This window comes from Mchenga conophoros, linkage group LG19 (genome assembly GCF_057382185.1).
Source record: "Mchenga conophoros isolate Kocher_MC1m ecotype Shallow Benthic linkage group LG19, M_conophoros_male_GT1.1, whole genome shotgun sequence".
Classification (NCBI taxonomy): domain Eukaryota; kingdom Metazoa; phylum Chordata; class Actinopteri; order Cichliformes; family Cichlidae; genus Mchenga; species Mchenga conophoros.
Window position 1 is genome coordinate 1228989 of NC_140544.1, and position 14316 is coordinate 1243304.

The following is a 14316-nucleotide window of genomic DNA, read 5'->3' on the forward strand; positions in this document are numbered from 1 at the left end:
AGCTCCACAGTTAGTAGCTTCAGTCTGTCGATTCTGTGGGAGATCGACCTCGCGCTGGTAAGGAAGACGCTCAGAAGTGAAAGGAGCTGTTTCCGTAGTCGTGCAATTAGGCTTCCTCTGAGAGACACAGCAAACCTTCAGGAAATGACACATTTTCAAGTGCAAACCTGGAGGAGCTGGACTACCTCTGTGGGGTCCATGTATCACCTCAGTGGTGACACTGATCCAAAACAAATGCTTGTTACCCCTCTAAGTGTTGTTAATTTAATTAACACCAAAGAACCAAACAAACAACCCCTCTGCTACTTAACTCACGTCATGCTATACTAAATATATTTAAAAATGTTACATTAATTTTTTGAGCAGTGTATTTGAAGAAATGTTTGTGTTGCAACAAATGTAACTGTAACAGTCTCTGTCTTTCAGTGGTAATGGTTCTGTCGACACTATAAAGTACAGAGGTTTAAACTGTGGCTCACACCTACCCAATCCACACAGGTCTGAACTGTTTTTTTCAAGCAAATAATCTAAATTGAAACTGCACCAATTTGATGGACCTTAAGCCCATCAAAAATCCCAAAGGGACTTTTGAGATTTTTCACTGCTTCTGACAGAGGAATTCACTCAAAAACAGAGAAAATCCCACCAACAAACTGATCAGATGGATCAGACCAGACGCCTAATAAGGCTCAGCCAGTGACAGGAAGGAAAGAGGGCGAAAAAGGGTAGAGTTTAGCAGTTACTAAAGTTTAAGTGCGATCATTGTGGATGAAAACAAGGAGAGAGAAAAGAAGCGAGTGACAAAAATGCTCAGTGCCTCTGAGACTATGGCCACATCAACTGGCCAAAACTTTTTTAAGCCTAGTCTTTAAAAAAAAAGTAAAAAATTTCGCGACTCCGATTCCATTATCGATATCACTCATGGATTCATTTCCTTTTAGGTCCTCTTATCAGTTCTCACTGGCTCCGCTTTGAAAGTTGCCACCATTGCTAAACAGCATATCGAAGTAAATATATACGTGCAGATTAACTGCATGTTGTGTGGTCAAATGTTTGTGCATGATGGAGGTACTTCCCCTCTTTGTTGGGCTCAGTGTGGGAAATACTGTTAGCGAATGCAAACACATATTACACAAAGCACTTTTCTTAAAAGTAATGTAATATGCACACACGTGATCTGTCTCTTAGTGATTACATCTGAACAAAAATGCTAGAAGCACAAAGACACTATCCACAGTGAACAGTTAGAAATCAAGGCTTCAGTCTGACTCCTCCCCCTGTTTATTATCTGTTCTGAGGTCCTCATTCACTCAGCTTTAACCTCACTCTGGGTTCTTTGCTAGCATATCGTTAGCTTGCTGTCTGTGCAGGTGCTAGCAAAGAGCTAAAGTTCTGTTAGCAGTATAATGCAGATGTTTCTGTCCTGGGTGCAGTCTGCAAATTACCACTGCACTCTCGCCCTTTTGTACAATAAAAGTATTGTCCATGTGTGGCACCGTTTTCCTCCGAAGCTACACAAACCCTGCTCATTGTAGCACAAATGTGAACGCAGCAGACTAACAATTCAAAGGAATTTGAACATGTCAACTTTAAAAAAAACAGTGTCATGATTAAAGTCACCTTATAAACATGAAACAAGGTCTGTATGCAGTGAACAAAACAAACACTGGTCACTGTGCCCCACTGATCTGGATTCATTTGTAACATTGTCATTTAACCCATTTGTCTGGATCATGTCTAGTAATGGGTAATAGATTACAGAAAGTAATCTTTGAGGTATTTTAGAAATGGGCTCGTCACATAGTTTGTCCAGCAGAGTGTGCCCTACTCCACTGTTTAAACTTTAAGCACTGACTGAACATTTAACTGTGATTTACAGTGTATGCACAAGTATTCACAGAGCTTCACTTGTTCCAAAATGGACTGAATTCATTAATCCGGTCATTCAGTCTGACGTCACTAGCCGTGTCTGGGTCTAAACTCCGCTGCAGGTCCATATATCAAACGATCACTGTGGCATTACTGAGAGTTGAAAAACTGTCTAAAGTCTTTCATCTTTAATAAAATGATCAGCGTTCTGCTCTACCAGGTGTAACAATTGAGTTTAACATCCAGGCATCCATGAAAACGGAATTTATGACATTTAACGGAGTTAGAAGTTAGCAGGGAGTTAGCTCGCTAGCTTCTATCTAAATACAATATAGCATGTCCTGACTGCGGGGTTTTGGAAACAAATTAAAACGTACAGCTCTGTTATCACTTCCAACATAAATGAAGACAGAAAACTAAACAGCAGTGACGTTTGTAGGGTTACTGAAGTTGGGCTAGCTGCTATATAATGATGTGCTACGTGACCGCTAGCGACACAGCTATGTTAGCATAATATAAACAAGCTAACTTTTTTTCCACTCGATAAAAGTTAACGTGAGTGTTCTCGGTGGTCAGGAACAAATGTAATCGCATGGCAGGATGCTGTAAAAGGACCAAACTTCAGCCAGGAGAACAACTGAGATAATCCATCCACAATACGAGGTTAGTCATTCATATACTGCTGCATGGGCTGGGCTGTAGTTACATCCTAAGGTTTTAAAAACTGAGCTTAAATAAATGATTAGCGGTAATAAAAGCCGAGGGAGGTCAACAGTGATCACTGACTGTTTTAGGAGCTGTGAGATCAAATAGAAGAAAATACAAAACATTAAACATGTTAACAACACAAAAGCCATATTAAACGCAGACTACTTTAGACCCGGAAGTAGGATTCGTCACGTCATCACTGAACGACCGGATACCAATAATGAATAAGTGAAAAGGTTTGGTTAAGATTCTTGCGAATTGCTTTGATTTTCTGTTTCTGAAACTTTAAAACCAAATCTTGTTCCTGTCAGAATATTTGTTTCCTGGTTTTGAACATGATTCTTACAAGTCTTTGAAATCAAAGGACAATAAATGACAATTCAAACAGACACACATCAAAACCTTCTTTCGTTTTAACCCCCAGAAAGTCATTTTATTATTCTAAAAAGCCTGCAGGGTTACATTAAAGCCCAACCCTAATCTTGCCATGGGTTCAAGCTCAGAGGATTAAAAACATTACATAGTATTTTCTCTGCATCTCTGGACAGACAAAATTAGAAAATAGTCTTAAATAGGTACTGAAAACCACATTTCCAAAACAGTGATGATGATGATGTCCCTGAATAGTTAAATATGCCTTCTTTAGTTTGTCGAGGAACAAGTTTCACAAACAGGAGAAAGAAGTGTGATGAGAACAGTGGGCAGTCTGGTTCACCTTCAGCTCATCACCAACAACAACAACAACAACATTTCACCCACCCCAATTCTAAAGAAACAAAGTGGTTCTCTACCTTTGACTTGAGGTGCCAGTATTCGTCTGTGCCATTTTCCACGTGTCTGAAAGCTGTGAGATAGTCGTAGCTGATGACTGCTGTCTGCAGACGAACAAACAAATGACATGAAGAGATTTTCAACTGCAAAGTGGAAGAATAGTTACTAACCTTCTGAGGTCTAAGTCATCGTATGTGCTAACCCTACATTGTATTGTGGTAGGAGGAGAATGCTGTGAATAACTCCGTGAATGGGAATCAGAACATTCTTGCTTCTGTATATATGATTTTACATAGTTTAACAGTTTAACATCCAAAAACTAAATAAGACATGTTCACAACTTAAGATAATAGTCAATATAAACATGTATTTTCCTGGCTTCATTCTATTCGATTTTTTTTTGTGGTGTAGAACTTTTATGTGTTAAACAGTCAATAAAATCAAGTGGACACCTTTGATGAAGCTCCTGATGATCTAGCCTCTTACTTCTTGTTTTTTTATTTACTCTTTAGTTTTGTGTGAATCTGCACGCTCCATCTGCCTGTCACTTTGCTGCTAGAACACCTGAGTTTCCCCAATGAGGAACAATAAAGGATAGACGACACCTGATCCTAGCAGGGGTGGGGGAACTCCGGGTCCGGTGTCCTGCAGGTTTTACAATAGAATAATCCTTTAATTGTCCCACAAGGGGACATTTGGGTGTAACAGCAGCAAGAAAGACACATATACAAACAAACAGTACACAAGACACAGAACAGAAACATACACAATTTTTACATATTTTAGATGTGTCCTTGATCCCACACTGCTGATTTAAATGGCTAAATGACCTCCTCAACATGTCTTGTAGTTCTCCAGAGGCCTGGTGATGACCTAATCATGTGATTCAGGTGTGTTGACCCAGGGTGAGATCTAAAACCTGCAGGACCGGCCCTTGAGGCCTTGAGGTCAACACACCTGCTATAGAGGTTACACAAGTAGCCCAGCTGCTCAAGGACAGCACATTAAACCATTCCATTGCCATTTATTGTATCTCCCAAAAGTGTCTCAAGACCATTAAGAGATTCCAGCAGACAGACAGCGAGTTGTGTGAAGAGGAACAGGATGAGCACTGCCAGAGCCGTACAAAATTACCTCCAGTTTCTGACCAAACAAACAGAAAGACTTTGTGAGCGTGGCCTGAGGGCCCAAATTCCTCTAGTGGGTCCTGTGATCACTGCCTGGCACCGTGAAGCCTGATTGGAATTTTCCATAAAATACCGTTGTGGCAGGGGTGTGCTCGAGGGGCAGCGCCACGGAGGCTGAGGACAAGCTGGAAGGAATCACACTGATGAGCTCTGTTCCCTCTTTAGTGACACCGGGGACAGGCAGTGAAGTGTGGAGCCAACCAGAAAGCTGGCCACGGAGAAACCAAAGGTGCCGAGCTGCAAGCGTTGTGTGTGCCATAACGTTAAAGGAAGAAAGAAACAGTTAGGGAACGCTGTGTGGCTCCAAGTCTTTCACAACTACTGACGTTCTGTGGTGTTCACGGATGAGAGCAGGTTCACCGTCAGCACATGTGGCTGATGTGATATGTCATATCACTGAGAGGTGTACACAGTGAACAACAACACAGCACTCACAATGAAGGTTTTTAACTATAAGGACAAAGAAGCAATGATGAAAGCAGCCAGGCTGAAAAAAAAGGAGATTTTCTCCTGGAAGCAGCCAGTGATGTTCTATCAGGACGTGGCTCCTGGAGTAACAAGATGAGACGAGCTCGGGAGCTCATGGCATAACATCGCATTCATGACAATAAGGAGAGGCCACATATCTGTAACAGCTCTGCTGAGGCCAAAGATTTCATCAGGATCATCCAGGTAAAGAAAGGTCAGCTGGAAGTAACACAGGAGGATGTTGGAGCATCCGTGTGAATAAAAAGTAGGATTTTTAAACAAAAACACTGATGACACAACAGCAGTGACGATGGCGCTGTCATAGTTTAACATGGAGTCAGTCTGCAGACAGCACAAAGAGGAAAAAGCTGGTGGGAGTCCTTCATCCAAGCACCTGATTGACAAACTCCAATGTGAAGAAAGTAACTTTGTAGCTGTTGACTGTTAACTTAGTCTGATACAATGTTTCAATCAGGCAGGTCGCTGAAGGCGCATGTCTGCTGTCCCACTTGAATCTGAAGGAGGGTGTATTACATCAGCGGTCCCCAACCCCCGGGCCGGTACCGGTCCATGAGTCGTTTGGTACCGGGCCGCGAGAGTTGAGACTCAGGTATGAAATGTATGGTTTTCAGGGTTTTTATGGGTTTTCAGCGTTATTTTGTTATCGTTTTTATCGTTAAATCGGTTTTCCTGGGTCTTTTCACGTGTGTTATGAACAGAGATGGGCAGTAACGCGTTACTGTAATCTGATTACTTTTTTCAAGTAACGAGTAAAGTAAGGGATTACTATTGCAAAAACGGTAATTAAATTACAGTTACTTTCCCGTAGGAACGCTGCGTTACTGCGTTACTAAAACCGTGATTTTTTGCGAGAATGTCTCACGACAGTGACGTAAGCGAGTGCGCCGTTCATGACAACAGCTGTGTGCAGATCAACAGTGGATCACATATCGATTGTGGGAGAGAGTATGAGCGTGCAGCGTTTAAAGCGTGGAAGTACTGACCTTACTTTGAGTTTCATTCCATAAAAAGTGACAAAAACATTAGTGTCCGCTGTGCGTGGGAAGAAAACTTCTTTTTACAGCGACAAAAACCCCTAAACTTCCAACAAGCACCGAGTAGCTACGACGTGATGGGAAACTCACAGAGAAACTCACGGATTCTTCCACTGACCGCGGCACACCTGCACCAGGGTAAACCTCCGCCTACCCCACTCCTGCTTTACAGGTGAAAATAGAGCAACAGCACCGCTGAGTCTTTGACTTTATTTATTTTCTGCTGTGTTTTACTTGCATCTATTTGAAAGACTGAGTGTAAACACAAAAAATATTTTATTTTATGTGCTGGAATGTGCAGAAAATAGGTTTAAATGTTAAACTAATTTCTTCCAGTCAGAGAATGTTGCAGATAATTAAATTTTTGCTTGATGCATAAAGTTAAAAGATTAAAACTAATAAAACAAGTTTTAAAAAGAGACTTTTCCATTTGATTACATTTTGTATGATGGATTATGCAGAAAAAGTAGAATTGGGCTGAAAGATCTATCGCTTTATCACCTCTTCAGGTTGTAAATCGTGTTTTTAAAAAGTAACTAAGTAATTAATTACTTTTGAAAATAAGTAATCAGTAAAGTAACGGGATTACTTTTTGGGGGAAGTAATCAGTAATTAGTTACTGATTACTTTTTTCAAGTAACTTGACCAACACTGGTTATGAATAAATCTTTTTTTCGGTGCCGGTACTAGTTTTATTTTGTTGTATTTATCCGCGACACCTTAAAGGCCGGTCCGTGAAAATATTGTCGGGCATAAACCGGTCCGTGGCGCAAGAAAGGTTGGAGACCTCTGTGCTAGATGATCTTTATTTTATTATCTTTATCAAGGTTTTCCTAACATTATTTTTCAGATTCAAAGTGAAATCACCCAAAACCGTATGAATTAAGCAGGTTTTAATAAAACTGTATGAATATTTAAAATATCAGAATCCCAGTGCAAATGTACACGGGCCAGAAACACTGACTTGGGTCTGTTAGGCTGGACACCGAATCATTAGTAACATTAATTCTTTTGTTAACATTAATTATTAACAGCTACACATTATAACAGCTTGTTTTCAGCAGCACGACATTTTCCATCAAAGCCCACACTGTTCTTTGAATTTACTTGATTTTAATGAGTTCATCAGTGACACGTGGTGAGCTCATGTGATTTCTTCTTTTCATCCTCACTTAATTTTCCCCAGTAAATCCAAAGTATTCACATAAGATTGAATTTGTGTTGATTCAACATGACTTCTGTGATCTATTCTTATAGTTATTGTTTTATGGTTGATTATGTTAATTTGCTGCAGTCACTAGAGACCTCTAAACTTCATGCAGCCTTCAGATCACCTTAGGAATTCAGGCTGGAGCAGAGTTCATCTTTCAACAGGACAATGACCGCAAGCACGCAGCCAAGACAACAAAGAAGTGGCTTGGGGACCAATCTGTGAATGTCCTTGGGTGGTGCAGCCGGAGCCCAGACTTGAACTCGATTAAACATCTCTGGACCAACACTCCCCATCCAACCCGATGGAGCCTGAGAGGCTCTGCAAAGACGAGGAGAAACTGGCCAAAAACAGATGTGAAAGCCTGTAACATCGTACTCAAAAACATGGGAGGCTGTAACTGCTGCCAAAGATGCTTCAATGAAGTACTGAGCAAAGGCTGTGAATACTTATATGCATGTTGTACTTTAGTTTTCTTAACAAATTTTCAAGAATTTCAGGCAAACTGTGAATATTTCCTGGATGCACTGTAGACCTGCCCTAAAATGATTTGGGGATTTATGCAGGAATTCTCAAATCACTTACCAACAGTGTTGAATAAATCTGACTTGATGGCTTGAATGAGAAACTAAGAAAAGTAAAGAGGTAACACAGAAAGGCTATGAGGTAATACAGAAAGAAAAAGCTAAAAGCTTCCATCGTTGTTGTTAAAACCTTAGCTTCAAATGCTAGTTTGAAATTCAAGGAAGCTTGGAACAACCATCTTCCACAACTTCCCAGCTAAAATTCTTTTTAACCCTTTGAAGGCCTACTAGGAGCAACCTTTGAAGCTCTTTTGTGAACTGAGGAGTTCCTGTCATATTTCAGGCCTGCTCAAAGAACAAAATCACTGGGTTGGAATCAGATATTAGTGAGCGTGATCTCTGCTTATGCAGTAACCACTAGAAAAACCCAGAAAAAATTCTAATGCTCAACACAGAACATTTTTATTGACATACACTAAAGGCACAGGGAGGTCATCAAATGTTGTCTTTATGGGATAAAGAGTTAAAAACCATCACTGCCTATCCCACCTGTTAAATCCTCAATAGAAAAGTGTGAATTGATTTTCTTGAATTTCTTGATTATTTTAATAAAACAGTGCTACACTGAATTCAGCCACAGATCTCTCTGGAAGCCTGAAACACACAGTGGTACCGTCCAATTCTTCCACCTACCTGTCAGACTGGATCGCTACTCAGTTTTTAAAAGATACTTTTCCAGTTGGTTTAGAGACTGGAACAATTATAAACTCCTTTCTGTCATCTGGGGTTTTCACCTCCAGATACACAGACAACAGTTAATCCAAAATGCTCCCGCCAAGCTTTTAACCACATCGGTTATTGTAACTCTTCATTGTTACTTGTTAGTTTTACAACCATTTTTAAGATTACAGGGAGTGCAGAATTATTAGGCAAATGAGTATTTTGTCCACATCATCCTCTTCATGCATGTTGTCTTACTCCAAGCTGTATAGGCTCGAAAGCCTACTACCAATTAAGCATATTAGGTGATGTGCATCTCTGTAATGAGAAGGGGTGTGGTCTAATGACATCAACACCCTATATCAGGTGTGCATAATTATTAGGCAACGTCCTTTCCTTTGGCAAAATGGGTCAAAAGAAGGACTTGACAGGCTCAGAAAAGTAAAAAACAGTGAGATATCTTGCAGAGGGATGCAGCAGTCTCAAAATTGCAAAGCTTCTGAAGCGTGATCATCGAACAATCAAGCGTTTCATTCAAAATAGTCAACAGGGTCACAAGAAGCGTGTGGAAAAACCAAGGCGCAAAATAACTGCCCATGAACTGAGAAAAGTCAAGCGTGCAGCTGCCAAGATGCCACTTGCCACCAGTTTGGCCATATTTCAGAGCTGCAACATCACTGGAGTGCCCAAAAGCACAAGGTGTGCAATACTCAGAGACATGGCCAAGGTAAGAAAGGCTGAAAGACGACCACCACTGAACAAGACACACAAGCTGAAACGTCAAGACTGGGCCAAGAAATATCTCAAGACTGGTTTTTCTAAGGTTTTATGGACTGATGAAATGAGAGTGAGTCTTGATGGGCCAGATGGATGGGCCCGTGGCTGGATTGGTAAAGGGCAGAGAGCTCCAGTCCCACTCAGACGCCAGCAAGGTGGAGGTGGAGTACTGGTTTGGGCTGGTATCATCATAGATGAGCTTGTGGGGCCTTTTCGGGTTGAGGATGGAGTCAAGCTCAACTCCCAGTCCTACTGTCAGTTTCTGGAAGACACCTTCTTCAAGCAGTGGTACAGGAAGAAGTCTGCATCCTTCAAGAAAAACATGATTTTCATGCAGGACAATGCTCCATCACACGCGTCCAAGTACTCCACAGTGTGGCTGCAAGAAAGGGTATAAAAGAAGAAAAACTAATGACATGGCCTCCTTGTTCACCTGATCTGAACCCCATTGAGAACCTGTGGTCCATCATCAAATGTGAGATTTACAAGGAGGGAAAACAGTACACCTCTCTGAACAGTGTCTGGGAGGCTGTGGTTGCTGCTGCACGCAATGTTGATGGTGAACAGATCAAAACACTGACAGAATCCATGGATGGCAGGCTTTTGAGTGTCCTTGCAAAGAAAGGTGGCTATATTGGTCGCTGATTTGTTTTTGTTTTGTTTTTGAATGTCAGAAATGTATATTTGTGAATGTGGAGATGTTATATTGGTGTCACTGGTAAAAATAAATAATTGAAATGGGTATATATTTGTTTTTTGTTAAGTTGCCTAATAATTATGCACAGTAATAGTCACCTGCACACACAGATATCCCCCTAAAATAGCTAAAACTAAAAACAAACTAAAAACTACTTCCACAAACATTCAGCTTTGATATTAATGAGTTTTTTGGGTTCATTGAGAACATGGTTGTTGTTCAATAATAAAATTATTCCTCAAAAATACAACTTGCCTAATAATTCTGCACTCCCTGTAGTTTCCTCAGACTTTTAAAAGACACACTGCACTCCATGCAGAGGTATGGCAAGTTTTTGGCTAAAAGCTCTTGGGTATCAGCTTGTTAGTGAACACCTTCATATTTGGCTTTTTTGTAGATTCAGCTCATGAAATGGGAACCAATCATATATTTTTGTGACAGGTGCCTAAAGATATAATTGATTCTCATTTATGTACAAACTATGTTTCATCTCTTGAATTAGGTGCCTTTTTTATAAGTACATATTGGTTCAGTAAATTTTATTTACTTCATACAGTAGCAATTTGTGGTCGCTGATTTGTTTTTGTTTTGTTTTTGAATGTCAGAAATGTATATTTGTGAATGTGGAGATGTTATAATAATAATAATAATAATAATGGATAATAATAATAATGGATACTTTATTGATCCCCATGGGGAAATTACTTGTTTTTCTCTGCATTTGACCCATTCACTCAGTGAAGCAGTGGGCAGCCCACTAAGCAGGCGCCCGGGGAGCAGTGTGTAGGGACGGTACCTTGCTCAGGGGTACCTCAGGGTAGCCGTTAAGTGGATTCGAACCGCCGACCTTCCGATCATGGGGCGACCACTTTACCTACTGAGCTATCCCTGCCCGAGTTATTGGTGTCACTGGTAAAAAGAAATAATTGAAATGGGTATATATTTGTTTTTTGTTAAGTTGCCTAATAATTCTGCACAGTAATAGTCACCTGCACACACAGATATCCCCCTAAAATAGCTAAAACTAAAAACAAACTAAAAACTACTTCCAAAAACATTCAGCTTTGATATTAATGAGTTTTTTGGGTTCATTGAGAACATGGTTGTTGTTCAATAATAACATTATTCCTCAAAAATACAACTTGCCTAATAATTCTGCACTCCCTGTAGTTTGCTTGTGTTTAAGCCCTACACAGTCAGGCTCCTGCCTACAGCTGCAAGTTGCTGACTCATGAACACATTTTACAGCATGACTTTGTTAAAGACTTGCATGGTCCCTAAAGGTGATTGGGCTTTTACAGTTTAGACTGTAGAGTGATTTCTTCAGTCACTCTGTAAAATCGTTTAAATTTCTTGGTAAAGCTTATTTTTAATCTTTCTGCTTTTCTAAGCCACTAACGTCCTGATGAAACTTTTACCTTTGTCTGTGTAGGTTCTTGTTTATCCAGGTCATGGTAGTCTAAGGAGCTTGGAAAGAAAAAACAACTGGAGTTTCCTCAAGACGTTTCATCAGGTGATCTGAATGGGTCACATAACAGTGTGAGGCATGGTCTCACAATGGTTTCACCAAAACCTCTGCGGACCTACGCCTGGGCCATGTGGTCAGGCACATGATCAATAGTGGGCCAACGACCCTCTTACAGGACAGCTCCCACCTGGGATTCTCCATCATTCGGTCTTAGAACTGAAGACGTTCCTGGGATGAGAGCTGAAACATCTTCAAGAAACTTAAACTTTCTTTCCAAGCTCCTTAGACTACCTGTTTTAGTGTCAGATTGTATGTGTACTGGTTTTGAAATTTGAAACTGTTTTAAATTCTACTTAAGGTAGTTTTAAATTTCGAATTTTTATTTTCAAAATGTACTTTCACTGTTTAGCAACTTGGGTGCTGAATAAATACAAATGAAGTAAAGATACAAAGATGCTTCAACATAAGCAAGTTCACAGAAGTGTTACCAGTATAGCTGCCTAGTAGAAGGACTTGTAAGGACTTAATGCTATTATCATTAAAGGCATTTTAGAATATGAAATTTCCAAGTAGTGTTGTGCAGTAACTCACAGTCGCCACAGCTCGTCCAAAGCGGATCACACTTAAGTCACTGAGGTCCAGGTGACTGCTATAAAGGTAAAATCCAGATGAGGCAAGTACTGCTGTGGCTAGAGAGGAGACTTTGAGGAGCCGATTAGCCATGAGTCACTGCAAGAGGAAGACGAGGGAGGAGATCAACAAAGTGCTAAAGAAGTGTTTCATTCATTGATAACTCGGAATAATGCTGTGTTGATTCACTGTGGCTGATTCACATCAGGCACTTTGAATTGACACAAAAAGAAAAGTGCCTCTTAATATGAATCTACATTTGAGATCTGATCACGGCAGAAGGTTGCATCTTAGTTTGGTGAGGGTTCAGGCTTCAGACAGTTTGTGCATTACCAAGGACCCCAACAAGACTAAGAATAAGACAAATATGGACTATTTTGAACTGCCCAGAGCTCTATAAATGCCCAAGAATAAAAACGTGGAGCTAGAAATGTGGAAAATAGGTCCTTTTTTATGTTTTGTAATTCCTATCTGCAGAATTAAAACTTACTTACTCATTAAAGGGGGAAGCATTTCACCAGTAGGGGTGTCGAGTTATTGCTGTTACTGTGTAACTTTGGATCTTTTAAGCACTCCCCTTTTATCAGGTTGCAATTTAAAAGAAATGAATGTTAATGATTCACTTGTTTAAATAAGGTTATACCGACTTACTGTGATATAAACTGGCACTGAACAGGAGTATAGTCTAGCCCCAGTTCAACTTCAGCTGATACGGCTTAAGCACCAAAAAAGAGGGAAAAAAACATCTTGTAAGTGATCCTGAAAGCATCACCTGCGCGTAGAGGGCAGACTGTCCTTTATTTACGGTCAGAAACTGGGACTGTTTTTAAATAGAAAATGTCAGTTATATGTCAATCACCTGGCCTGGAGATCACTGGAGTTTATCTGATTTGTCTAAAAATAAAACAACAATATACATGCAATGTTGTCGCAATAATATCAGCTACCTAGTTTGCCACTTGATTATAATATTACACAGTGAAAGCACTAGTCTCCTGCTTTTCTCAAGCATCTTTGTGTTGGTGCACCTAAGCCGGCTCGGCGTGTTATGACACTCACCCTGAGCAGCTAGCGGCAGGTCAGCTCAATGAATCACAAAGCAGTTCCTGCCGAGACAGCTCCAAGTAGTGTCTTTGCCTCAGACCGGATTTCGCTGGTGTCTCGTTTCTAAAAGACGCTAATAAAGAACAGGATACGGCGACTGTGAGCTTATCATCACTTGTGTTGTTGTGTTATGCAACAACCGGCTGGGTTTTGTAACAGGCGATGTATGGCTGCACCACCCAGCAGCACTCAGTGCTGACCGGCGAAACTAAACGTCTCAATGAAAGAACTACGAGCAGCTTTACCTGACTCTACAACGCGCGCTGACTGACTGCCATTTATCCGTTTGATTTGACCTCTTCGCAAAATTTCGACGCAGAGCCAAAGGATTCTGGTTAATGTAGTACGGCCTGATATGGAGCCTGTAGAAAACGTGGACGACGTAACAGCTCCCCGAAAGTCTCTACTGCCCCCTGGCGTCTGGCTCCAGTATGGCTCATAAACCCCGCCTCCTGTGTGGCCCACAGGGCCGGCCCTAGAATTTTGGTGGCCCTAAAGGAGATTTCATAAATAGCCCCAAAAGATTGACTGCTCATAACTAGATGAAGATGAACACACTTCATTCTTTTAAATGTAGGGTGGGAGAAATTACATGTGTACATGTGTAACCACACAACAAATGAATTTGTTTTCAACTTGTGCAAATGATCCAATAATATTAATATGTCAAAATATGATCTAAAGGATGCAATGACACATAGCTAGAAAGTTAATATTTAACATGGAAGAATTGGGGGCAGTTTAGACCTTTCATCGAGTTTGTGTTAAGATAAAGTAAATTAAACACCACTTATAATTATTTCCAATATTGTGAGAAAACATCAGGTTCTTTGTAACCAAAAAAGCTAGCTATTATAAATGACATTGCAGTTTTACTTAATTTGAGAAGCAAACAGCAAGTAAAGCTTGTTCTAATAAAAAACACATTAGCTAAACTAAATAGAATTGTTACGTTTTAGCTGCTGTTTGCCAGGTGAAAATTACTGCGGCTACATTCTATTTAATTTGTTCAAAATGAAATGCTAACTCCAAGTTGCAAAACAACAACAAAAAAAAAAAAATGCACACATACACACACAAAAATTGGTAAGTAGCTAACAACCAAAGCTAACAATACAATCAAATAGG

General features: G+C 40.3%; 1 protein-coding gene across 3 annotated transcripts in view; it reads right to left on the bottom strand.

The window, feature by feature from the left end:
• adck1 (aarF domain containing kinase 1) overlaps window positions 1-13569 on the bottom strand; it is a 90525-nt gene extending 76956 nt beyond the window's left edge. The window contains exons 1-4 of one of the 3 annotated variants that reach the window (XM_085257350.1): window positions 13144-13569; window positions 12736-12799; window positions 12046-12183; window positions 3369-3452 (exon numbers count right to left, since the gene is read on the bottom strand). In XM_085257350.1, the coding sequence (XP_085113476.1) occupies window positions 3369-3452; window positions 12046-12177 (216 nt within the window). In that variant the 5' untranslated portion in view covers window positions 12178-12183; window positions 12736-12799; window positions 13144-13569. The remainder of the gene's footprint in view (window positions 1-3368; window positions 3453-12045; window positions 12184-12735; window positions 12800-13143) is intronic. The other 2 variants (XM_085257349.1, XM_085257348.1) reach the window with 2 other exon arrangements.
• Window positions 13570-14316: the final 747 nt, after the last annotated feature.